Consider the following 25,764-nt stretch of genomic DNA (forward strand, 5'->3'; position numbering starts at 1 on the left):
AAAGACTCCGGCAGGAGGTTTGTATACTACAGTGGTGGCAAATGTGAAATGTGGCCGTCAAATCGACATTTTCGTCCAAACTTTTTTTTTTTTTTCATCTTATGCTAACTAACGAGCCAAAGGCTAACTAACGACCCTTCTCGCCTCCTGCTCCTCCCCCCCGCCCTTACCCGTGTGCTGTGCTCCCCTCAGGCCGCGCATGCGCACTGTGTCCCGCTGTGCGCCGCTCTTCCCCACTGTTTGCATTGTGTCTGAACTGAAGAGAGAGCCGGACCGGCGAGCCCGTCCTTCGAATATTAACCCCCCCCCCCCCACCGCGGCAATGTCGGGCAGGTCGGTCCGAGCGGAGACCCGGAGCAGGGCCAAGGATGACATCAAGCGAGTTATGGCTGCTATCGAGAAAGTACGAAAATGGTAAGCGGTAGTGGCGGAGGGGAAAGGGAAGGCGGGGGGGGGGGAGACAAAAAGCCGTCTCTGTGGTTATCTAACGAGAACGCCGTGTTGGGGGAGGAGAGCGAACCGAATGAAATCAAACAATCGGGATGCTTATTTTTTTTATTTTATTTTTTTTACGGTCGAACGGGTTGGCGGCGCATGTGTGCACCCGGCGGACGCTTGCCGTATCCCGGCCGCCGAGCAGCGCCTTTCTCGCCGCGCGGTGGAAGCCAGGAGCCATTATTTCGAAAGCAGTCACATGAAGCCGCCTGACGCCGAGCACACACGGCTTTGTAACGCCCCGGAGAGCCGCGCTACTCGATCCGGCGGCGTTTGGGCGACGAAGCCATCGACTCGGAGCACTTTTAAAAGATGTTTTTTTTTTTTTTTTTTGAACGCAGCGCTTTTTTAAATTTTTTTATTTTTTTTTTAGTCGATGCGAGTCAGAGAACAAGGCTCCGGGGTGGCGGTGGTGGGGGTGGGGAGACGGAAGCGGGAAGTGGGCTGCTGGGACGGGCGGCGAATGGCTTGACAAACACAATTATTTCAATTAATTGTCATTTGCTTCAACTAGGAGGTTTTAATTAGCATTTACACTTGTCTGTGTTGAAATGACACCGGATGTTATTATGCCTGCTGGTCACAATTTGGCTTGAGAGCACATCAATGGTTATAATTACAATATGAAAACATAATTACTTTATAAAATGTGCATCATGCTCAGTTAGCGTTGTGGGTGTGACGTTCGTACACTAGATTGTGTAGTCCAATTGCATTAATAGGTGCACATATCATTGGTAAATAGTAAAAAAAATAAAAAAAATAATTGTTATAACTGGAGCTGTGCATGAATGTGGTAATTCGGTCATTCGTTCGAGTGGGCGTGGCAAATTAATAATCGAATCATAATTAAGCGAAATTACCAACATAAAAATGCAATTTTAATTGATTTTACGTCACATTTGCTGATAAAAGAAAAAGTGCTTTATTCTAAACAAGTTTAATGCTTTTTTATTTTCTTTTTGGGATTTGCTTTACTTACCCTGACTTCAAGCTTTAAAAACAAAAATTTCTTCCAGCCAGGTTGAAAAATGGTTGTGACAAAAAAAACAAACTCAAATTAATAATTAATTTAAAAAAAAATGATCAAACGTCAGACTAAATATTTAATTAACATGACATATGTCACTGATGTAATGGTGGCTTTCCATGTAATTATGTCCTTAATGTTAACTTATTGTGTATATACAGTACTTTTTTTTTTTTTTTTTTAAACAAACCGATTGTCCTCCGCCTGTGGAGATAAATGTATTTTAAAGCCATAATTCTGTGAATATGTATTGCTGACATGGAATTCTACCAATTTGTGTCCAGGGAAAAGAAATGGGTGACTGTGGGAGACACGTCCCTTCGTATCTACAAATGGGTGCCGGTGACGGAGCCCAAGTCAGATGACGTGAGTAGAACTTGCAAAATTCCAGGAATTTACGAAGCTGGAGACTTTCCATGAACATTTTGGCATCATTCTGACGAGAACATATATGGCACATTTCCATTAAATCACCCTCAATACCCATTTAAAGTTTCTAGCTTGGAATATGTCTGAAATTTCCCAATATATGTTCACCTTTTAGGTGGAACCAGGTTAGACACTGTTGATGGCAAAACATGAAAGAAATGTAAAACGCACTACTTCTACTCAAGAGTATTGTAAAGGTGATCATTTGCATAGCAAATTGGAAGTTAACCACTGATAATAGGAAAAAATGAAAGCAACAAAACACTTACCCTTACTTTTAATTTGAACTGTGTGTGACTGGATTTTTTTTCTTTTCCATGTGTTGAAGAAAAACAAGAACAAGAAAAAGGGCAAGGATGAGAAATACGGTTCTGAGTTGACCACTCCAGAGAACAGTTCCTCTCCCGGCATGATGGACATGCACGGTGAGCATCAAAAATGCGGCTTGTCCTGCATTTTACCGAAGGGAAAAAAAAAAGAAAAAAAGTCACCGATTAATTGTGAAATATTTAAACGGGGTCTTCCAGACGACAACAGCAACCAGAGCTCCATCGCTGACTCATCGCCCGTCAAGCAGGAAACCAGTTGTAGCACCAGCCCGGCACCCGAGTCAACCGGAGCGTCTCACCGCGAAAACAGTGACGTCAAGACCGATCAAAGTCCTGACACCAAGCGGGGTGAGCGGCACACACACACCAACGCGTCCTGACAATAATTTGCCTTGAAGCTGTGAAGTTTAGAACAGCATCAATGCAGAATAGGGAGGACTAAGTCAACGTGGGAATTTTTTTTTGTCTCCTGAGTATCAGATTAGATCACCTATTCTCCCCTCTGGGGCTAATGATATCATTGCTAACTCAAAGGGCTAGTATTAGCGTTGTTAGCTCACGTCAAAGGTCTCGTATTAGCGTTAGCTCACGTCAAAGGGCTCGTATTAGCATTGTTAGCTCACGTCAAAGGGCTAGTATTGGCATTGCTAGCTCGCGTCAAAGGGCTAGTCTTGATACTGCTAGCAAGGGCTAGTCTTGGCATTGCTAGCTCACGTCAAAGGGCTAGTATTGCCGTTGTTAGCTCGCGTCAAAGAGCAAGTATTGGCATTGCTATCACATGTCAAAGGGCTAATATTGGCGTTGTTAGCTCACGTCAAAGGGCTCGTATTAGCATTGTTAACTCACATCAAAGGGTGAGTATTGGCATTGCTAGCTCGCGTTAAAGGGCTAGTATTGGCGTTGTTAGCTCGCGTCAAAGGGCAAGTATTGGCATTGCTATCACATGTTAAAGGGCTAATATTGGTGTTGCTAGCTCACGTCAAAGGGCTAGTATTGGCGTTGTTAGCCCGCGTTAAAGGGCTAGTATTGGTGTTGTTAGCTCGCGTTAAAGGGCGAGTCTTGGCATTGCTAGCTCGCGTCAAAGGGCTAGTCTTGGCATTGCTAGCTCGCGTCAAAGGGCTAGTCTTGGCATTTCTAGCTTGCGTCAAAGGGCTAGTCTTGGCATTGCTAGCTCGCGTCAAAGGGCTAGTATTGGCGTTGTTAGCTCGCCTTAATGGGCTAGTATTGGTGTTGTTAGCTCGCGTTAAAGGGCTACTATTGGCATTGCTCGTTCGCGTCAAAGGGCTAGTATTTGCATTGCTATCTCAGGTCAAAGGGCTGGTATTGGCATTGCTAGCTCCTGTCTTGTCTAAGTTGTCTATGCTGCTGCCATCCTCTTAGGTAAGAGCGCGGCGGAAGCGTCGGAGCGCAGTGCAAAGCGAGACGCCGACAGAGACTCCTCGGATAGCAAAGCCACTCAGGTAACCATGACAACGGGTCACCTTGTCATGCAATGGATGGGCAGCAACCGCCAATCAAAGTGTTTTGTTTTGTTTTTTCTTTCTCAGGATGTGGACCAAGAGGCCCCGCCCACCAAGAAGTGCAAAGTGGAGTCTCAGGACTTTGACGAGAGTTAAAGGTTCCTCGATGCCTCCCCTCCATTAACTCTATTAGGGCTAATGGACTCACACAGACACCCCCCACTCTCCCCTCAACCCCCCCTAGTACCAAAGGGAGACTCGACACCCGCCCCCTCCCCAACTAATCCCCCTCCTTTCCACCACGGATGTTAGAAATTTGACGCCGCGCTTCCAGTCCACCAACAAGGAGCATCCGCCTGGATCGGGATCAGGGAGGATTTCGGGGGGTTTGGGGGGTTCCTGGATGGTCCCGCTAGACTGATTTTAGGATTTCTTTTCCTCAGGAGGGTCAACGCACTGTTACGAAAAATGGATCACGGGAAAAAAAAAAAAAAAAGTGCTGCTGTTAGTGGAAGTCTCTTCTCTCTCTCTCCATGGAGGCGGTGTCCCGCTTTTTTTTTTTTTCCGTCTTTTTTTTTTTTTTCTGCTACCATCTTCTTTGGTTTTGCCTTAAAAATTAATCCCGGACAGGTTCAAAGCAATATCCCACTTTTTATCGATAGGACACCTCGTAGGATGAGAGGAAGGTAGTAAGTTTGTGGTGCCATCTTTGATTTTGCCTTAAAAAATGATTCCACACAAAAAAAAAGGAAACGGAAATGTCGCACGCTACAGATTGTTAGCTTAGCGTAGTAGTTTAGCATGCAGTCTTAGGACGACAACTTTAGCATAAAGTCCAGAAACGGAAGGAAAACAGGAAATAGGAAAGATATTTATTTGTAGTAAGGTTAGTGCAGCTTAGCATAAAGATGCTAACACTTACTATTATTTTTTTTCATAACAAAATTATCCTGGTTAGCTTAGCTTAGCATGAACGCAGGAAGAAACCACAAAATAGAAGGACAAACTGTGTTTGACTGCCTTTTAATGGAATTGCCCAAATGGGTTAGTGTAGCTTAGCATAAAGTCATTAAGTAAGAGGCAAATGGGATGACAAAGAAGCCTGTTTTTGACATGACTGGTTATTTTTTAATGGGTTTATCTGTCATCCTAACTCCCAACGATAAGGTTAGCGCATCTTAGCGTCAAGGAAACGTAATCAATAGGAAATAGGGCAAAGCGATGCTAACTTCCAACCCCCAAAATGTTTTCCCCACTAACAGTTTTTTTTTGTGTGTCAATTTTCTGGTGCTGTTTAATGGCTGGATCCGCATGGCTCGCTACTTGAACTCCTCGCGGGTAGCAGACTGGCTAGCCGGCTAGCTAGCGGGTGCGCGCGCGTGGTTGGAGAGAAGAGACGCCGACGTTTGGAGGATGGATTAGCATATACCTCATTCCCAGTCCAGCCGCGCTGGAGTTTCCAATGCTATTCTCTATGACATTTGACACAGTGTAATTAATAAGCATTAATACGCGCGCTCACTTTTTTCAACACATTGTAGCTTTTCACCCCACTTGAGCCCAGGAGTCGCTTCTAAAGTGTGTTCACAGTGTGAAATGTACTTTTTTTTTTTTTTTTTTTGCTTCTTCCTCACACCCTTTGGACCATTTTTGTTTGTTTCACTTTAGAACGTGTACAGATTTATGCTTTGGTTTGACTTATTTATTCCATCAAGTAGTGCTCGGTTTTTATCGTCCAATGTTTTTTTTTTTTTTTTCTTAATAAAACTCTTAAAATGTTGGACTCGAGTTCTTCTTCACCTCGCTCGCACCGACTGGATTTTTGAAAATTGAGGCCCCAAAGCCGGTTTCACTTTTATATGTTGTCTATCATTAGTACTCATAAAAAAAAAATTCTCAAGATGTCATGCCTGAAAAGCTTGCCATTATGGTTTGAAGTGGTTATTGTGGCTATGAAATACCATGCAGACATTTTTTTTTTTTTTAACAATGCAGCCCACAAAACCAGTTTCACTCTGCAACATGAAAATAGAAATTAAGCCCGAGATGCCAGTACACTTTGGGCACCAGGAATTTAGGATATGTCTATGATGAGTAGACTAGACCCACAAAAAAAAAAAAAAAAATCAAGAAGAAAAGTGAAAAGACTCAGGAAGTCTACCATTATTAGTTAAATACGTAAAATGGGAAACATTTTTCTTTTTTTGTGACAGTTTGATGACTTGCTAAAAAACAAAAAAACAAACCTGGTCGCAATCCTGGTGGTATTAAAAAAAAAAAAAAGTCAGTGAAAGAGTGGACTTGCTGTTTGTATTGAACTGTTAAAAGAGCACATGTATAGTACAGTACATAGAAAAAGGGACATTTTGACAACACATCCATAAAGACGCCCGTCATAAAACATGAATGCATCACGTACAAAGAACACAAGTTTTTTGTTTTTCTGTACAATAAACGAGAGAGCATCTTATTAACAGGGCAGAAAAATAAGCATTTTTGTACACTTTAGCTGCATGACGGCAGTGTGCGCACATTTGTCACAAAACAAGCTTCTGATCTGTATTTACAAATTTTTCAACACGTCAGTCATATTGTGGATAATAAGAAAGACCCGGAGATTCAATATGATCCTAAAAAAAAAAAATAATTGTGTTTCACGACGACACTGATATGTTGTGGAAATCGGTTTCTGTTAGCATTAGGATGAAACTCATCAAGCTGTTTAGCTTAGCATGAAAACAGGGAAAAAAACAAAAACAATTTTGGTGCGAGTGAAAAACCAGACAAAGCTAAGCTAGCTTGTGTGCTTCCATTTCCACGGTTTTGTTAAGATATGTTAAATCAGCTGTGCTTTACCATAATGCAAAATTAATGTATTCCCTTTTTCCTTCAGGCTTTTGCACTAATACATGAAAGCTAAAATAGAAGAAAAGCTTCATAAAGTGACCGTTAGCCTCACTGTAATACATTAAACTGAAAGTGGTTACATTTGAAATTGATTCTTCAGACAAAAAACAAAAACAATTGTCAAGAATGGTTGCAGACACCACGTTGACGCCGTTAAGAGTGCTTAAAGTGAACAGTGCAAAGACGGTGAGTTCGTAGAGCTGCTACAGTAGAACGGAACCGCGCTAGCTAGCTTATGTGGCTGAGGATGTCCGCAAACAACAACTGGAAACAAAGTTTAAGAACAATAATAAAAAAACAAAAAAAACATTACATATTAAAAGTGTCAATGCTAAAATGTGGGTTAAGAGGCAGAATAGCTTAGCATAGCAAGGATATTTATAATAAAAATAATAATAATAATAATGATGATAATAATAATAAGTAAAATTAGTGAGCATAGGAAAGGCTAGTCAAGTATTATTATTAAACGGTAAAATCATTGTTACTAAAGCGTTGGATTCATGGATGTGCTTCGGTCCCGCTAATGTCATTTTTTTTTTGTGCTTTGTTTGTTTCCTAAATGTGCTGTCGATGCAAACTAAAACAGAAAATGACGCAAAAGGACACACGACGGAATTGCATAAAAACATGAGGTGCTTGGTTTATTCTTCGAAGACAAACTTTCCCATGAGGTTTTGTCCGATTGCAACCAAATTATACTACGTCATACTACGCAGGTCGCCGACGCTAATTTACAGAATATTGGCGTTTTCGTCATTGTGGTGACTTTTGTGAATTCAGCACCATACGCCAGTAGACTTTAAGAACGCAAAATTTGCTAGCCATTTGCTAGGGGTGGCAATCTTTGACTGTCTCACGATTCGATTCGATTCCGATTTTTGGGTCCGCGATTCGGTTCAAAATCAATTTTTGATTCAACATGAATTGATTGACAATGTCATTCGAGGGAAATGTTGGCTATTTCCCAGGGTCGTTAAAAATGCTAACTCCTAGGGCCTTTTGTCTGATTGCTACGAAATTTGAACCTCACATACTAGACAGATGAACGACACCAAATTACAAAATGTTGGCGTGTGGGTCGAGCATAGTGTCGAAAAGATACAGGAAGCATGACGTTTTGGTTTGAAGCAGCCATTTTTAGGTGTTTCGAAGAGAAACACCACCTTGAAATTTGATCTGAGGAAAAAGCTCATTTGCACCTCATATGATGACATCAAACAAGAGGTGACCTGATTGTTTGCTAGCTCAACAGGAATGTTTGCTAATGAAGCGCACTGGTCAAATACTTACATCGATTATTGCGCCGTATTGGGAGCGGTGGGCAGGGTTTTGCATCAGGGGAAAAGGTGTCTAGAAGGTGCGGTCGTCGTTGCAGGACTCGGTGGCGTGGCCGAAGACCTCGCAGACGTCGCAGTAGGGCCGCTCGTCGTCGCGGTGGCCGCGGTAGCTGGAGTGCGGCACGGCGTCGGGACTCTGCGCCTGCGTGGGGCAGTCCTCCGTGTCGTGCAGGTCGAAGCAGTCGCAGATGTCGCAGAAGGGACGCGGCGGCGGCGGCTTCTTGTCATGCTTGGACTCTGTCGACTCCACACTTTGAACAAACGTGGATGTTATTATTTGTCTCCATCCATTTTATACATATGCTTGATACTTACCCGTCCGTGCCGATGAACTCGGCCAAGGCCAGCTTCTTGAGTTTGATCTTCAGCTCTTCGTTCTTGCGCTGCAGGTCGACGATAACGCTGTGCAGGAAGTTGATCTGGCGGGAGAAACGTTTGGTCAAATGGTCGTTTTGGTGACAATGGCGACGACGGCAGGGACGGGCGTCCACCTCACCTGACCCTCGGCAAACTCCTTCTCCTCCCTAAGCTGCTCGAATGCCTTGTCGCCTGCAGGGGGCAGTGGCGAGTTAGTCAACAAAACCAGCCAATCATATGGCCCGTGCACATAAACACATCGAGCTGCCTTATTAATGCGAGTTAATGGACTGGACTTCATTAAGAGACGATATGATGTTTATAAATGGTTACACGTATATGTTTAGAATATAATGTAGGCAAACGTTAAACCAACTAGCCTAAGTGCAATTTCTGGAGAAATTGCGTGGGGATGCTGAAAGATGAACGCTAATATCTGAATGCTAAGCTGAATGTGAATAGCTGAAAGCTTAGCTGAATGCCTATGAAGGAAATTGAAGGATAAATTATGTTAAAATTACAAAGTAATTACATAACTAGTAACAGTAGTAGTAGTAGTAGTAGTATAAGTTGTGTATTCAGTGCATTTAGAAAAATGTTTTTATTAAGGATGCACGATAATGCTATTTTCAACCGATACCGATGAACCAATAATTTAAAAAGTTCCGATGCTCACTTAACATTAGCTTAATATGATCTTAACAATTACCTTAGCATCAGCATAAGCTTAGCATGCTAACCTAGCATGCTAATTTAACATTAGCTAAACATTATCTTAGCATTAGCTTAGCATGCTAAGTTAGCATGCTAAATTAACATCAGCTTAGCATTAGTTAAGCGTTTGCATTAGCTAAGCATTAGCTTAGCATTAGCTTAACATGCTAACTTAGCATGCTAACTGAGCATTAACAGCTTAGCATGCAAACTTAGCATTAACATTAGCATAGCATTATCATTAGCTTAGCATGCCTATTTAGCATGAGCATTAGTTTAGCATTAGCTTAGCATGCTACCTTAGCATTAGCTTAGCATACTAACATAGCATGCTAACTTACCATTAGCAATAGTTTAGCATTAGCTTACCATGCTAACTTGGCATGGGATACATGTGTATCCCTTAGCACAATGACCCTGGATAGATTTGCAATGTACGGTCTGAGGTGGGATTCAAGTGCGCGACCTCCTGCTTACTGCACAAAGCACTTAACCAAGTGCGCCACTGAGCAGTATCAGACAGCTGGTAATGATGATCAGTTGTATGGATGGAAGTGGGCGTGGAATGTGGGACTGAGAAAAAGTTCAATGTCAGTCCCATTGAAAATTAATCAGGAAAAGCTGATATTTAACGTTAAATTGTTGTAAATTGTACTGTTAGTAATGTGGAATCAGACGATTTATTCCCAGGAAGGCGTTTTTTCAGCCAGTTGAAATTTCAACGGTGTAAATTGGAAGTATTATGTGGGAGTTATTTAACGGCAAAAAGGTGAGGAGAATAAAATGTGCCTGAAATAATAATAAAGCATATGAATAACATATGTGATACATATGCTGAAAGCATTCCTACAAGAGAAGATCTATTCCGAAAAGAAAGGTTAAAAGTCTTGAGAAAACGTTCTTTTCCGGCATTTCCGCACCTGAAAGCGTCTCCTCCCGCACGCCACCCTCCGAAGCCGACCGTCCCGTGAGCCTTTGCTCCAGGCCGCGGACGCGCTCCCGCAGCTGAGCCTTGTCGCGCTCCAGCGAGGCCACGGCCGAACGCAGCGTCTCGGCCACGGCGTTCTGGCCTCGCAACGTCGCCACCTGACGGGAGAAACGCCGCGATGAGGAGGACGAGGGGGATGACGATGTCATCATGGCAGTTTTTTTTTCCGAGCAAGCACCTCGTTCCTCAGCGTCTCCAGCTCGCGCTCTTTGTCGTTGGCGGCCGTGATCGTCGGAGAGTCCTGGATGCCAGAGTCTTCAGTGGACGTCTTCTCTCTGGGCAAAAAAAGATACATCATTCAGATACAAAAGTCATATTTAAGCACCGGTAATTGTTTCAGAATTTTGAGTCATATTTATGATATAAGATTCAAATAATGGCAAAAAAGTCTAACTGTAGCTTGGAGCCATGTTTTTTTTTTTTGTTTTTTTTTTTTAATGTGCTCAAACAGACTATTTCTAATCAAAACAACACAAACATCAAGTCTTTATTGTAACAAACAGTTGTTCTCTCACTACAAAGCCACACTGACACACATGCACGGTGATGTCATAGCTGGAGCCAGGCGGCGGCGAGAAGGACGGCAATTACGTAACACCAGCAGAGTGATGGGAGGAAGCAGGAAGTGTGTGATTGTTTTTTTTTTTTGTGACGATAGCTCAGCCAATTACATCCCAACCGCAGCTCTGACATCACGATGGAGTGGGGGGGGGGGGGGGGGGGGGCAAAAACACGTGCATGTGCACACACACGCACATTCTAAAAATAAATCTGAACGTCAGGCAGAAGCTCAACACAAAAAAACAACATGAATCATTTGCTACTTTGACTAAATAATTACTGCATTTCCTCTAAAAGTTGCCTCTGTGCCTCAATTCATTGGCAGATGTGTCATTCACTTCCAATAAATGAACGTCACGCCTCAAGTATTCGGAACGTGACGATATACCGATATCACGATAAACCGTCATACTTTGACTGCCGATAGATTATCGATACGCCTACACGAGCATCGCGATATTCGTAGTTAATATGCAGCCACTATAACGGCTCCATTGTTCATTACTTATTGAGCAATTACTTGGCGGGCCACTAGGGGGAGCGCCTCATAAGAGTGGCGGGGAAATGTACGGAAGTCCTCAAACGAAGAAGACTCATGAGCTTACGTAGACATTTATCTGTCCAGCAACTGACTCAGTTTTACATACGTTTCTATGAAAAATGCGTATTATATCTTCAAGGAATATTAATATTTATTTAATTGGAGTAAGTAATTTTATTTATTTATTTATTTATGTGTGTAATGTTACACAAAATAATTGTGTCAGTTTATAAAATGAAACAATTGATTATCTAGCTGTTGCAGGACAATAATGTTTCAAAAAGACAAATTTGTTCACAGAAAGTGGTCTCTTATGACATTTGTGTTTGTTTAAAAAAAAAAAAAATCCACTAAAGTACTCACTGTGAAGAAGACACCAGTTTTAATATTGTGTTTCAGTGATGGTACAAAAAAAGAAGCATCAGTTTATTTTTTGAGTAGTTTTATCGTAGATTAATGACCCGACCAATATATCGATAATCACGGTATCGTCATATTGTCATATTGTATCGTGAGGTACCCAGAGGTTCCCACCTCTATCAAATATAGTATATATATTTAAAAAAAATAAAAATAGATAGTTAACAGCAAGAACAATCGCCAGAGAAGTTACCCAAATAAACTGCAAGCGTATTTGTAGCTTATGCATGCTCCGTTTATATTAAAGTAGCAGTTCTTTTGCTCGATTATAGCATGCTAGCACTAAATCAAAGCTATATTGTTTTGTTGAATGATATTGGAGTGTGAATATACAATGTTTAATTTTATTTTATGTGTTAAGGTTTACAGTAAACTGTGCCTCTAATTTGGAGGACTGCGCAAGCAAGAGTCTGAAATCGCCCACGATAAACAACAACAACAACAAAATCTATCAAATAGTACTTACACGTCCTTGTGGAAAAGGTGCTGCTGCTCCCGAGCGAGACTGATCTCTTCCTGGTATTTGCAATTCTGTTGTTTCAGCGTTTCCAGCTGCACACACACACACAAAAATAAAAATAAAAACACACGTGGAGGTCGAGAAACAGAATATGGCATGAATAAACCATAATACGTGATGAGGTCACAGGACAACACGGAAACGTTTAGTTGTACTAATGAATGTTTATGAATGACTGTAACACTTTGAACGCGTCCAAAAATAAACTTTCATACACGTGCATGATCAGCACTTTCATATTAGTGAGTCGCGACTGTGCTGCGTCAGACACGTGCGCTTTTGTTTACCTGCATGCCCTTCACTGATAAACGAAGAGACGAATCTTTCTTTTGGTAGGTTCCATGTTTTTATGGCCTTACAAAATCAGTCAAAATCCAGTTGCTTCAGTGAAAATAGCTGGGAGTGAATGAGTTAATAAAAACTATAGCTGTCAAAATTATTACATTTTTTTAAATCAGATTAATTAATAACATTTAAAATAGAACGTATTTATACGTTTTTCTGTTTTTTGTTTTTTTGTTTAGCAAATGAGTTAAACATGGTAAATTAAAAAAAAAAAAAAAAGGGATAAAAACTGGCAACCAGTCCAGGATGTACCCCGCCTACTGCCCAAAGCCAGCACCCCCGCGACCCCTGTGAGGAATAAGCGGTCAAGAAAATGGATGGAAAAAAAAAAAGTGTGTAAATCAGTTTGGTCGAGCTGCTGACTGACTTGTGGGGGTCCTTAGAGGTTAGTCAGTATGTGTTAAAGAGGCAGTCGTACCTGGTAGCAAGGTGAGTACATGCCTCCGGAGTAAGCGTGACGCATCGCCGCGACGTCCATACCTGCGCTGTAGCTTCCCTCCCACCCCCCTCCCGCCCCGACTAAAAACAGAGCACCGCTATGTCGACACCAATAACGTGCTCACCCCCTACAAGCACCGCCAATACTGTACAACAGACTGCGAGGGAGACCGAACAGCCGCTCTCTCCATATTTCTCTCTCTCTCTCTCTCTCGCTTGACTTCAATTATGTAAGCTGGACTAAGACCCGCCTCCACCCTCCCGCTGCTGCTCGGCCTTTTCGTTTCCACGCCAGGCTGGAAGCATGAGCTGATGTTCACAAACACATCCTAAATACTGAATGTCATTTGTGTGCGCGTCATTAGATTTAAAAAAAATTTAAAAAAATGGAAGCACAGTAAGCAGTGATTAGCATGTCAGCATTGCCAATTGGGAGGTTTGTGTTTGAATCTCATTTCACAAAAGCATTCTCTGTCCTAGATGCTCAGCATAATGTCCCGATTAACAATAATTCATTCATATTTTTTATTACTAAAAAATATACTTTTTTTTTTTTTACGTGTACGAATGACCTGCAAAATGTCTGTTTTTCCACCCCTTCTCTACTTTACTTGCCTTTCAAAAATAACTCTACACAGTCATTAACTCATTCAACCCCCAAAACATACAAATACGTTTTTTTTTTATTACTTTGTCCTTGACTCCCAAAAATTTGTTTACACGTATTTTAGTTTTTTTGTTTGTTTTTTTAAATGCAAGAGCATACAGAAGGCTTTGATGCAGCTTCTGGCCTGAAGAGGTCGCTTAAAGTAATGGTAGTTATTTGAAAAAATGGCCAGCAGGTGGCGGCAGAGTATAAGAGATTAGCCAGGGCCATGTTGCAACAAGCTCTTTTCCCCAGTGTTTTCAACAGGTTTGTTAATAATGATGAAACTTAGCTATATTCTAATGCTCATTGCTGCAGAACGGAAACAGATACAAATACTTTTTTTTTCCCTAATGAAAGAAGAGACTCTTTCTTTCTTTTGGTATGTTCCATGTTTTTAGAGCAATAGAACAATATTCTGTGGGCCTTGCAAAATCAGTCAAAAACCAGTAAAACAGCTGGGAGCGACGGGGATTGCTTCAGTCAAAATGGCTGCGAGTCAATGAGTTAATATTCACACTTTGGACATTTTTTGTTGTTGTTTTTTTTACTTACGGGTGTCTTAACCTGAGGGCTGTTTTATATTGTGAAAAAAATACATCTGTAATGTGTCTCATTTGAAATGTCACTTGCTTAATGTTTGTCATAATTATAGTTAATTGAGACTTACAATGGCAACAGTTTAACCATGGGAGAGAATATTTATGTTTCTATTGTTCACAGTGTGTCACATGAGGTGTGCCATGTGAGGATTACATCATCGCACACTGCAGCGAGAGAGCATCGTAGCGAACGTGCTCGGCTGCTTTATTTTTTTATTTTTTTTATTTTTATTTTTTTACAAGTGTGTAATGACTTGACTGCATCCAATCGTTTTCTAACCTGCATCTCCAGTGCCGCCTTCTCATTGGTCAGCTTCTCCCGGGACAGCAAAGTCCCCTCCGACGTCTCGACGGCCTGCGCGGACGGACAAGACGGCAAACATGTGACTCGCGCACTGACGTGTCCGATTACGACTGCGGGAACATGAAAATAATGCTGTTTTTATGCTCAGCGTTCACCCGAGCGTGCACGGGAACGCGGAGTACGCCGGGTCCCTGGGGGTTGAAGGTGCTCCATTTAAAAGCAAGGGTCTCCGATCAGAGGGGAGTGAACAAAAATATGATATTTTACTGATCATCACAGTCTGAAATAGGTTTAATTTTGAAAATCAAGTGCATCCGCTTGTGCCTCGGTTAACGCTGAGTTAATAACGCTGTCACGACAGCCTAGAGCGGCAGAATGCATCTCGCGTGTCAGTGAGAACATTTCTTATTATACCGATGGGACATTTTAAACCAAATTATGTCCGTATTTCCGTTGCACAACATGACAACAAGAGTCAAGTGCCACATCAAAGCAAATGTAAAAAATTACCCGAGTCAGCCGAGCCTTGAGTTCTTGTTCCCGGCACTGACTTCCCTCTTTCAGCTCCTGGAAATCCTTCTTCCAATGCTCCGCTTCTGACAAACGGCAAAAAGACGCCGTGTTAGTACACAAAGAGGCCCCGGGGGGGTAAAGGTCGGATGTCAGGTGGTACATTGCTTACCTTGCGCGGCTTTTGCCAACTTGGAGCTCTCCTGCTCGGCCTGCTGCAGCTGTAGTCTCTGCGGAACAGATAAACATGACCGTGAAGACAGTAACATTCTGGCCCTTTGGACTTGAGTGGGCACGAATGAGCTTCGTGAAGCAAATGGATCCTAATGATGCCACTTCAGTTGCCCTAGAGTATGCATGTTTTTTTTTTCTTACTAAGCTGCTCAGCTGCTGTTGTAGCGAGTCCTTATCGTCCCGCATGGATCGAAGCTCCTTGTCTTTGCTCTCCAAGTCCACGCTCAGCTCGCTGATCTGCGGAAAACAAAACATGCACGCAACATGTTTGACGTACTTAAGACATCGATATACGATTTAGCTATTGAGGTGCCATTTCACGAGGGCTGGGTATCGATTCGAATTTCCTTCAATCCGCTTCAACTGAATCGATATTGATTAACTATGGAACATCAATTCTTCTTAACTCATTCACTCGCAGCTAATTTTCACTGAAGCAACCCCTTTCCCCCCCGGCTGTTTTTTATTTTATTTTTATTGCTATAAAAACATGGAACCTACCAAAAGAAAGACTAGTCTCTTCTTTAATCAGAAAAAAAAACATTAAAATACAACTAAGCCTTTTGTATGCTCTAGCATTAAAAAACAAAACAAAAAACAAACAAAAAAAACAACGTATAAATACGTCTTTGGGACCATGGCAATATTTAAAATATAACGTATTTATACGTTTTTGGGAGCAAATGAGTTAAAGATGAAGAGTATGATTTAAAAACTCCCCAAACAAATTCTAAATAAAATTTTGCGGAGTTACCTGGTTAAATGATTTTGTTTATTAACGAAACTAATGTAGTGTTATAATCACAAAAAAGTAAGAAAGTAGTGTTATAATCCCAAACACACAAACATTGACATCAGCAAGGATGAAATGAAAATATTTCCATAATTCTAATTCAATAATTGTAAATAATGATTCTGAATGGTCTTAAGTCAAGTCTTTCATAAATCTAACAAAATACTTTTACATTCATGTGAACAATATATTTCAAGACACACACACAAAAAAATGGCCTTTAAAATTCGATTTTCTTATTAATTTATGGGGGGGGGGGGGGGGTGATATTAATCAATTAGTGGTTTAATGAATCACTATCAGGCTAAAAAAGGAAAATTGATTCGATATTGATTATTTAATTTTTATTTGTTATTTTTTTAAACCCAGCCCTCCCTTTTACAAACGAGCCAGAACCGACCTTCTTCTCCTGCGACTGAGCTTGGGCCTTGAGGCTAGCGAGTTGCTGCTGGGAGAGCGACGCCGCGTCCTCCTTTTGCAGCGACGCCCGAAGACGCAGCTGCAAGTCCGACACTTCCCGCTCCAGCTCCATGATGCGCGAACGCTCCGACACTGTGGCCACCTGCGTGGAGAAGGAGGAGAACAAGTCCTCTTTTTACGCCGCTCGGACAGATGTGAGCGACGTGCTAGCGTTAGCATTGGCTAATGGCTGAGTATTAGCGTGCTCAGAAAAGCCTGAGTAAAACCGAATCGCATGAAAATGAAATTATAGTTTTACATCCTGGAAACAATGTTAAATTAATACATATGACTATCAAAATGAAGAAATGAACACTTAAGGTATAAAAGAGGGTGAGAAGAGGAAAGAAAGGAGGAGAGCGTTATTGTTTGTAAGGGAAATCTGCTATTTTTCTGGATTTGGCTAACTTGAGTTCTTTCTTGTGTACGGTACTTGGGATTGTCTTTTGGCCCCGTGGTGGCTGATTGAGCAGTCACTCCACTGACCTGTATATATGACTGGATAGCCGATAACCCATACACGCCAGTGCAAGCTGTTGAAGTCACAGGGCGGCCATCTTGTTACTCCCACGTCGCGAGCAGACTACTGTATAAACTATACGGTATACTGTACGTACAGATGAGACATGATGAGAGCATTTAGTATAAGACCAGAGGCGGGGTGGGGGGTATGTGCCGGGGTGCTCACTATTTTTTAACAAATGAAAAATAATAATAGTAATAATAATAATAATAATAAGTGAAAAGTGCTGTTTTGAAGACCCCCTTTTTCTTTTATCGCTTAGTTCCTTAGACCCCAATGTTAGATTTGACAGAGTCATATTTTGTTGAATTAGTTATAATTCTTTCATAAAAAAAAAATAATAATATATATATATATATATATATATATATATATATATATATATATATATATATATATATATATATAAAAAGTTTCCTCCTGTACTAAACATATAATTAAGCATATAATTTATACATGTATTTAAGGCAAGTTGTAAAATGTTTGAAGTCCTCGTTTCATGTTTATTCATGTAAAACACCATAAATCATGCTGTTTCTACTAAGTACTGTCTCAAATGTTCCCCAATTTCGATACTGTAAATGTATAGGATCGTATGCCGAGAAACGTTTCTTGGGAGGAGCAATATGGCGGCCTCGCGACCTCAAAAGTCTTGGCCGATCGGCTATCCAGTCATGTATATATATAGATCAGTGAGTCACTCTCAATAAATAAGCAAAAAAAAAGACAACTGCTAGCTTGCTCTTACACAACATGCGATATTTTTTTGTTAAAGGTACTGCTATGGAACAGGGTGTTGAAATTGAGTTCGTATTTAAGTTATAACAAGCAGACTGTGTAAAAGGTAAAGGCGGACAAATGCCAGTGCTTCCGTTAACGGCTCCAATGTGCTAATTTTGCTGGATCGCTGTGTGAAAGAAGAATCTGACAACCCTGTTTAGCTTCACTGTCAAACTACCACTATTATCCATGTAAAAACAGTTGTTGTTTTTTTTTAATGCAACTGGGCAGCCATTTTGAGATTTTACCCTGGTGTCCTCTAAATCCCGCTGGAGTTTGTCGGCTTTGGTCTTTTCAAAGAGCAGGCTCTGCTCAAGCTCCTTAATGCAGGCGTGCTCCAGGCGGATCTGCGTCTGTTATTGCGAGAGAGAGAGAGAAAAAGAAGCAAGAGACTTGCATGCTTTAGGCCACACGAACACAAAAAGAGCAGCACGTGAGAGGAAGCACTTCCGTCATACAATAAAACGTTGCGACAGGCTGACATAAACAAGGCGCGTGCCAGCAGCTAATTTAGTGACGACGAGAGAAGACAAAAAGAGAAGACCGTCAGGTTAGGTGACAGGTAAAGGCGGCAAGTAAGATGACTGGTAAAGTTGTCAAAAGCGCGACAGGTGGAAGTGACAGGTAAGGTCGTAGGTCACATGACAGGCAACGTGGAGGGTATGATAGGTAAAGTGAGGTGCAAGGTGAGCAAACCGTCTGCTTGCCTTTGTCTTCTCTCGGCGGTTGCTAAATTAACTTTGAAAAAGAGAGGGAGGTGGCAAGAGGAGGACGTATAACAGTCTCCATGCGTGTAAATGAAGCAGGAATGGATGACCTAACAAAGTACAGCTACAACTTTGGAGGAAGCATCTATCTGAATGCAAGTGCAGATGAAAAAAAAAGGATAAAATAATAAACTGACTGACAATAACCTGTTTTTTTTTTCTGATGGGGAAAATGGAGGCATCTATCTGATGGAGGTGTTTAATCATCGGAAGTGAGTGAAGGGGCAACTATTACAGTAGGGAGTGGGAACATTTGTGCTCAAGGGTCACTTTCCGTTTTTAATCAAACAGGCGGGCCAGTATGGAGGACCAAAACTGCCAAATTTCAAAATAAATAAATGACAAAATAAATAAATAAATAAATAAATGACTAAAAGTGTAATAAAAATGAATGTAAAAAAATATAATTTGAATTATATAATTATATAAAAAAATTAATACAAATGGAAATAAATCCCTTTTTAATTTCACTTTTTGTCATTTATTTATGTATTTATTTATTTAGTCATTTATCTATTAATTTAGTCATTTATTTATTTATTTATTTAGTCATTTATTTATTTTGAATTTTGGCAGTTCTGGTCCTCCAAAGGCCAGGTCATTTGCAGCTGTCATAAAAAATAATAAGAATATAAAACAAACTCATTTCAGAAATGTCAAATTTGACAACAACAAAAAGAGTTTGGTGTGGAAGAAAACGCCCAATAAACAGCTTTGACGATGAAGGTTCCCTTCAGTCATCTTGAGGTGGATTCATGTTTTATGAGGCATGAATTTTTTGAAACTGGGCTTCATGAAAAACAGATGAATTTATGTTAGTGGAAAGTTACCTCCAGGTCGCCTTTGGTGATGCACGCCTCCTCCACGCGAAACTGCAGGTCTTCTACTTTCCTGTCGCCGGAGAACAAAATAATTAAGAAGACTTTCACGACTCTAAAAGTTTTCAAGCGACGGCACCCAAGAGTGCAGACCTCCTCTCCTCCTCCAGCTGGTTGAGAAGCTCCACTTTGTCCCGGTCGGCTGCTTCCACCATCGACCTCAGCTGGTCCAGCTTGGCCTCCGTCTCCACAGCATACTGACACACACACACACACGACACGACACACGTATATTCAGTCAGTCCGGTGGCTCATTTTCTCATGTAATGTTATCGGAAGTATATGGAATAGGTAAAAAAAAATTGCACTAAAATCTCTGACTCAAAAGTAAAAAGTAGTGCTCTTCATAATTACTTAAGTACTCAGGGCTAATACTCATGTACTGACTAACTGCTGAGTATCTTTGGATTGTATTTATTTATTTATTTTTATCAGCGCATGAGAGTCAAAGTGACAAAAATATAAAATAGGAATGTGCAACTTCAGATAATGCTCTACACTAACAAAAACATATATTTTTTTTTATTATTATTATTACATACATGGAGCCCTCGAATTATGGCAGAGTTCCGTTGCTATGCTGGCCTTGTAACCCGAATTTCGACTTAAGTTGGATTTGACCGTTAAAGTCAATATTTACATCAAAATGCTTTGTACAGTAATTAAAAAAAAAAAAAAAAAACATGACAGGGGTCACGTATTCTTTTTATACCATTTCATTGATGTCAAAATGGAAATGACATGTACTTCAGCTCATATTTTGTTGTTTCGAAGGCTTTGATGCAGCTTCTGACATGAAGAGGTGGCTTAAAGCAATAGTAATTATTAAAAACACGGCCAGCAGGTAGCAGTAGAGTACAAGAGATCAGCCAGGGCCATGTTGCAACAAGCTCTGGTTGCCACTTTTTTCACCAGTAATGTGAATATTGATAAAATGTACCTATATTGTAAAGCTAATTGCTGAAAAACAGAAACAGATACAAATATACTTTTTTTTCTGATGAAAGAAGGACTCTAATCTTTCTTTTTGTAAGCTTCATGTTTTGATAGAAATAGAACACAATATTCTCTGGGCCTTGCAAAATCAATAAAAATCCAGTAAAAGAGCCGAAGGGGGTTTCTTCAGTGAAAATGGCTGTGAGTGAATGAGCTTAATATAACAGTATTGCTGCACGTTGCATGCTGAACAAATACGACATATGGATCTTTGACTGGTTAAAAAAATATTTGCAGCCCTTCACGATTTGTATTTGTGTAACCGCTGCCCGAGTGCGTCACATACCTGATCACGGCCTTTCCTCAGCAGGGCGAGCTCCTGCTGCACCTCCCCAGCGTGGCTGGTGGCCTTGGCCACCTCGCAGCGCTCCAGGTCGCGCTCGGCCAACAGCTGCTCGATATGCTGCTGCTTCTCCTTCAGCGCCTCCTGCAGCGCCGTGGTGCCCGAGATTTTGCGTGCGTACCTGGCCGATGTCTCTGTCAACTGAGCGAGGAATGGGGGAAGGAAAAAAAAAATAAAATCCCGATTAAATATTCACATCAAGACGTGGCAGAAATTGCCGTCGTCTCACCAGTCCCGCTCGGCTGGGTTTGCCGCTGACGGACGAGGCGGTGGAGCTGATGGAGCTGATGGAGGAGGCGCTCGGGCTCCTTTTGAGGAGGGACCTCCGGCGGGAGCTCCTAACTTTGGTCGGCGTGGTGCACGGGAAGCCGATCCGCGTCACCTTGTGGACAGGAGCGAAGAGGCCATATCGGGGCATGCACTGAAAGTACCTGAGCGGGTTGAGGGAAGGACATACAACACAACGAGGATGTTTGCATTATAGAAAAATAGAATTAGGAGTTCATATTGAGAAGAGGTCAACCTTGAACATTTCTTGACAATAATGTGACCTCACTAATCTAAACATTTGTGGAATATGTGTTGTGAAGCAAAATTCAGACGTTTTTATCCACCTCAGGGGGCGGACATTTTGCAACTTGCTGTCAACTGAAGATGACATCACAGTTTCTCAGGGCTCAGGCAACGACCAATCACCGCTCACCTGTTTTCTGAAGCTGAGCTGTGATTGGTTACGTGAGAGCTGAGCAACTGCGATGTCATTTTTAGTCGACAGAAAGCGGCAAAATAGACGTGATATTGATAAAAATTGCTGAATTTTGCTGCTTAACTCATATTCTTCTCATGCAATATTAATCAAAATACCGTAATTGACAAAGTGAGGGCGACTCAGTGTGCTAACTTAGCAATAGTGTTCCTAACATGCAACCAGCAAAAAAAACAAAAACAAACAAAAAAACAGTGACTGGCATTATCAGTGACTGGCAACTCAAGTGTGCGTGTGAAGTACAAGCGTGTGAGCGGGGTGTAATGTGTACCTGGTGCCAGCTACCGCCCCGTCGTTCTTGCCCAGAGGCTCGTCCAGCTCCACGCCGCACCAATCCCCTTTGGCGAAGTCCGTTTCACCCAGAAAGCGCACCACTCCCGCCTTGGTCCCGCCCACCTGACCATAACAGACATCATGTAAACTAAGAGAAAATTCCATTTGAATTACTGGCTGTTTTTTTTTATATATATTCAAGCATGCAGAAAACTATATAAAAAATATATTTCTTGAAGTAAGACTGCTCCGATATTTTTTTTTATTTTTATTTATGTCTTACTACTTAAGGTCAAAGGGCATACTAGTGCTTGTTTGTTTGTTTGTTTTTTGGGGGGGCGATCATACCAGGACACGATCTCCTCTCCTGAGCTCCCGCTTGTTCTTTTTCATGGAATCCGTGTCAGAGACGTTGGACATCGACTCAGTGGATTGAACTGCTCGGTTCAGCGTGCCAGTTATCTTCCCGCCGGGAGGAATATTCCTTAAGTTTTCCGCGGCCGCCGTGGACGGCGTCCCAACTGGCGCGGTGTCGCTTCCCGCTTGCGTGGGCTTCGCCTGCCCCCCGTTGGCTTCCTTCTCCGGCAGTGGCGTCCTGGACAGCTTGGAGGGCCGCGTGAAAATCCCCCTGCCGTCGTCGCACTGGAAGTAGCGCACGCCCGCCACCGAGCCGTCGTTTTTGCCGATGGGCTCGTCCAGCACGATGCCCGCCCACTGGCCCGGGGCGAACTGCGTGCTGCCCACGAACTGGACGTGGCCTGGCTTGTTGCCGTTGACCCAGACACGTTCGCCCATCTGGAAGTCGGCGACGCCATCCTGACCGGGGGAGGTGGCGCTGCCACCGGGGGGCTTCTCAGAGGCTGGAAGTGGCTTTGGAGTTCCTGCAACGGGAATTTTCAAGATTTTTATGAGGCTCAATTAGGGCGGAGAGTCTCAACGGTTCACCGTAGGTGCCGCAGTTTCTCCTTCTAGAAATATAGTGTGTCTATAAAAGGTTTTTTAATAGGTTATTACTGTATTAGTTAAGTTCCAATGTGTTGGTATGGATAAAACTAGTTGCAAAAATATATACTGTGTCTTTGTATCACAGATTTTCCCCTAGCATGGGTAGGTTTGGATCATCAAGGACAAAAGTAAAATACAGTTTGGGAGTAGTGTGCAGCGGTGCATAGAAAGTCTGAGGTAATTATCTCTTGGGTTCTTACCTGAGGAAGGGGTGGTCTTTATGGTAACTACAGGTGGACGGCCTATTTTAGTGGGAGGCTTGAGCCCACTAACTTTGCCCGCGGTACTCATGGCTCCTGCTTTGTCCATCTTACGGAGGGGAGTCCTTCCCCACCATGTGATTGCCGTGACCTAAAACAGGTGCATAATGTTTCGATACAGATTTTTATGTGCATGTTAAATCTATTGTGGGAAACGTGAAAGAAAAATAAATAAAAACTCAGGTCAGGGCTAGATGTTTTATTTTGTTTTCCTTTTTTTTTTTTCTTATAAGTCCTCACATCCACTTTTCTCCATCGAGAAAGCCTAAATGGCTGTGAGAGGTACTTGATCTGGCAAAAGAGCATGACACCAGATGTCACCATATTTTATATGACAATTTATACAGAAATATTGTTTACATTTTGGCAAATTTAAGTGTTATTAAGGTAGCAGTATGGTTAGACATTTTACTGAGAAAAAAAAAAAAAGGTCAACTGGGCATTTAATGATTTGGTTATGGCACTGTATTGTTTACAATTATTGTAACCAGCTTTAGCCTCCATACAAATCATATTATTCAAAAGTAGGGGTGTTAAAAAAAAACGATTCAGCAATATATCGCGATACTACATTACGCAATTCTCGAATCGATTCAATAGGCGGCTGAATCGATTTTTAAACTTCCATTTTTAATGGAAAAATATTCAACAAAACGTCTTACTTCGGGTTAGGATTCACACCTTAAGCATGGAAGAATGTTATATGAACGGAACATTAAGCCTTAATATTTTATTTTAATGCTGTTCAAACATGAAATAGATTACAACCTGTATAAGACTTAAATTTCAAATAAATAAATAATACATTTTCATACAAATCTTACACGCTACAAGTTCACTGATTAGTATTTTCTAAATTTGAATGAAAAAAATCGCAACAATCGGCGTATAAATTCGTATCGGGATTAATCGGTATCGAATCGAATCGTGACCTGTGAATCGTGATACGAATTGAATCGTCAAGTACTAGGCAATTCACACCCCTATTCTAAAGTAACAGTTGTTACTCGAGTAAAATTTCCATACCTTTCCCTGCATCTATTTTTTTTTTCAGCCAACAGCTGTTAGTAAGGTCCGAGTAGGCCAGTACGTGAACGGTGAACCGCGAATATGCGGGAGTACACCGTATAAGAACCGCTGCAGGAAATGTAATAACTCCATCGACAAATCTCTCCGCTCGCTAACCCCGCCCAGCCGGCGCGCTCGTACCAAAACAACGAGTTGCTCCCCTGACCCATCAAATAGCCCTGATGTCAGCCTCCAACTACTTTTGACGAGTCAAAATTATGTTTCCACTCGTCAGCCATACATAAAAAAATATAAAGGTATGTGTTGCGTTTGTGTCGAGAGTCGTGTTGGACTGACTTTCAAGACAGTTAACCGACAAATAGGCACACCACGCAAAAGGTGTCTTTTCACAATTAAAATGGCGTCTCAATGGTGACGTTTTTAACTCATTTTATGCTATTTTTAGTCCTTTTCGTGTGAGTGCAATTACCGGGCTAGCTAGCAACAGATTAGCAATATTTAAAAAAAAAAAGAAAAAGAAAAGGCGTAAACCTCCAGGGGATGACTTGGAATCCAAATGACAGCGTGTCGCCGCTTTGGATGGGACAGCTACGTCAAAGGAGGACGCGAGTGTGACAAAAGTGTCGCCGTGGACGCTTACTTGCTGCCAGCCGGGGTGGATGCTGCCGCGTACCGTTACATGACATGTTTTTCCAGGCAGGCAGCCTTTTCCCTCTCCGCCTGCCTCTTCTTCCTCTTCTGGCTCGGTCCCGCCTAGCATGACGTCACAGGCTTACTCCACGCCGCCTTCAGGAACCAGGCTGGAAGCTCGGTCATCTTGCAACTACCAAATCGGAGCCTAAAGTACGCGGACTGTATACGGACTGTTTTGTTTTGTTTTGTTTTGTTTGTTTTTACTTGATTCATTTGGCCATTTTCAGCAGTAAAAAGTTAATATTTGTGTTCAGAATTAATTTGATGGCGCGTGATGTCTTCAGTCAACATGTGGCAAAATGAATTATTAGTTGTTTTTTTTAATGAAAAATAATGACATTATCACATTAGTTATAGACTATCTTCTTACTACTCTAAATGAGTCATGTGTCCCAAAAGCTGAAAAAGGAATAAATAAAATGCTCAGTTAACTCACTAATAAAACAACTACGTACAGTTTAAGTACATTTTAGGGTCTGTAGATTATTACTTTCATTCAGTACTAGGGATGTAATGATATCCAAACATCACGATACTCTATTATCACGATGTGAAGCTCACTATATAATTATCACAATATTGCGGGGAAGTTGGCGATATTAAAACAAAAACAAAAAAAAATCATATTGTTAAAAAAAAAAAAAAAGTTTTATACATAACAGCACCTAGAATCTCTAACATTTAATATTATATATAATATTAACTCGTTCCCCTTTATGTGACCATTAAGGTGAATTGTAAACAGAGAAGGGCCAAAACATCCCTTATGAAAATTAAACTGCACTAAAAGACTAGCCACCAGAGGGTGCTAGAACGGCACAAATGGAAATCAACGTGCTTTTAATTAATATCGTGACATGACGATATATTGTGACGGTTTTAATATCGCAATATCACGATATTTCCGTTATCGTTACATCCCTAGCTCTACTTTTCCTTATAATATATATATATATATATTTTAATCTGTACTTGTACTTCAGCACTGTGTGACTGATTTTTCTACGACTGGGAATCGATTTGTGTCGA

The 25,764-nt window shown here is 41.4% G+C and overlaps 2 protein-coding genes across 5 annotated transcripts; one reads left to right on the forward strand and one right to left on the reverse strand.

Annotated features, from left to right (window-relative positions):
* The first annotated feature begins 226 nt into the window (after nt 1–226).
* Nucleotides 227–5,523, forward strand: bcl7a (BAF chromatin remodeling complex subunit BCL7A). The gene is made up of 6 exons (XM_077497973.1): nt 227–414; nt 1,810–1,891; nt 2,283–2,379; nt 2,482–2,631; nt 3,664–3,743; nt 3,831–5,523. The coding sequence occupies exons 1-6, from the start codon at nt 323–325 to the stop codon at nt 3,897–3,899; spliced, it is 570 nt and encodes a 189-aa protein (XP_077354099.1). The 5' UTR covers nt 227–322; the 3' UTR covers nt 3,900–5,523.
* A 511-nt stretch (nt 5,524–6,034) lies between these two features.
* Nucleotides 6,035–24,817, reverse strand: clip1b (CAP-GLY domain containing linker protein 1b). 4 transcript variants are annotated; one of them, XM_077497968.1, is made up of 20 exons: nt 24,683–24,817; nt 22,954–23,104; nt 22,097–22,629; nt 21,747–21,871; nt 20,939–21,140; nt 20,653–20,850; nt 19,464–19,567; nt 19,323–19,383; nt 17,974–18,078; nt 16,364–16,525; nt 15,312–15,407; nt 15,109–15,166; nt 14,937–15,022; nt 14,403–14,477; nt 12,038–12,123; nt 10,228–10,324; nt 9,982–10,147; nt 8,487–8,539; nt 8,306–8,409; nt 6,035–8,241 (listed from the first exon to the last, which is right to left on the reverse strand). In XM_077497968.1, exons 1-20 carry the CDS (start codon nt 24,800–24,802, stop codon nt 8,004–8,006), a joined length of 2,820 nt encoding a protein of 939 aa, XP_077354094.1. In that variant the 5' UTR covers nt 24,803–24,817; the 3' UTR covers nt 6,035–8,003. The 4 variants fall into 4 exon arrangements, with proteins under 4 accessions (XP_077354094.1, XP_077354098.1, XP_077354097.1 ...); XM_077497972.1 differs by having other exon boundaries at nt 24,574–24,782; XM_077497971.1 differs by lacking the exon at nt 24,683–24,817 and adding an exon at nt 24,040–24,216.
* Between the last annotated feature and the right edge of the window lie 947 nt (nt 24,818–25,764).

This window comes from Festucalex cinctus, chromosome 15, assembly GCF_051991245.1.
Source record: "Festucalex cinctus isolate MCC-2025b chromosome 15, RoL_Fcin_1.0, whole genome shotgun sequence".
NCBI lineage: Eukaryota > Metazoa > Chordata > Actinopteri > Syngnathiformes > Syngnathidae > Festucalex > Festucalex cinctus.

Excerpts from the sequence above, each read along its gene's own strand:
- bcl7a (XM_077497973.1), top strand. The coding sequence starts at position 323 with ATGTCGGGCAGGTCGGTCCGAGCGGAGACCCGGAGCAGGGCCAAGGAT. Across the intron at positions 1,892-2,282 it reads CGGAGCCCAAGTCAGATGAC|AAAAACAAGAACAAGAAAAA; the intron begins GTGAGTAGAACT and ends CATGTGTTGAAG. Across the intron at positions 2,632-3,663 it reads AAGTCCTGACACCAAGCGGG|GTAAGAGCGCGGCGGAAGCG; the intron begins GTGAGCGGCACA and ends CCATCCTCTTAG.
- clip1b (XM_077497968.1), bottom strand. The coding sequence starts at position 24,802 with ATGCTAGGCGGGACCGAGCCAGAAGAGGAAGAAGAGGCAGGCGGAGAG. Across the intron at positions 12,124-14,402 it reads AGGCGGCACTGGAGATGCAG|CTGGAAACGCTGAAACAACA; the intron begins GTTAGAAAACGA and ends GTGTGTGTGCAG. Across the intron at positions 8,540-9,981 it reads GCGGGAGGAGACGCTTTCAG|GCGACAAGGCATTCGAGCAG; the intron begins GTGCGGAAATGC and ends TGCCCCCTGCAG.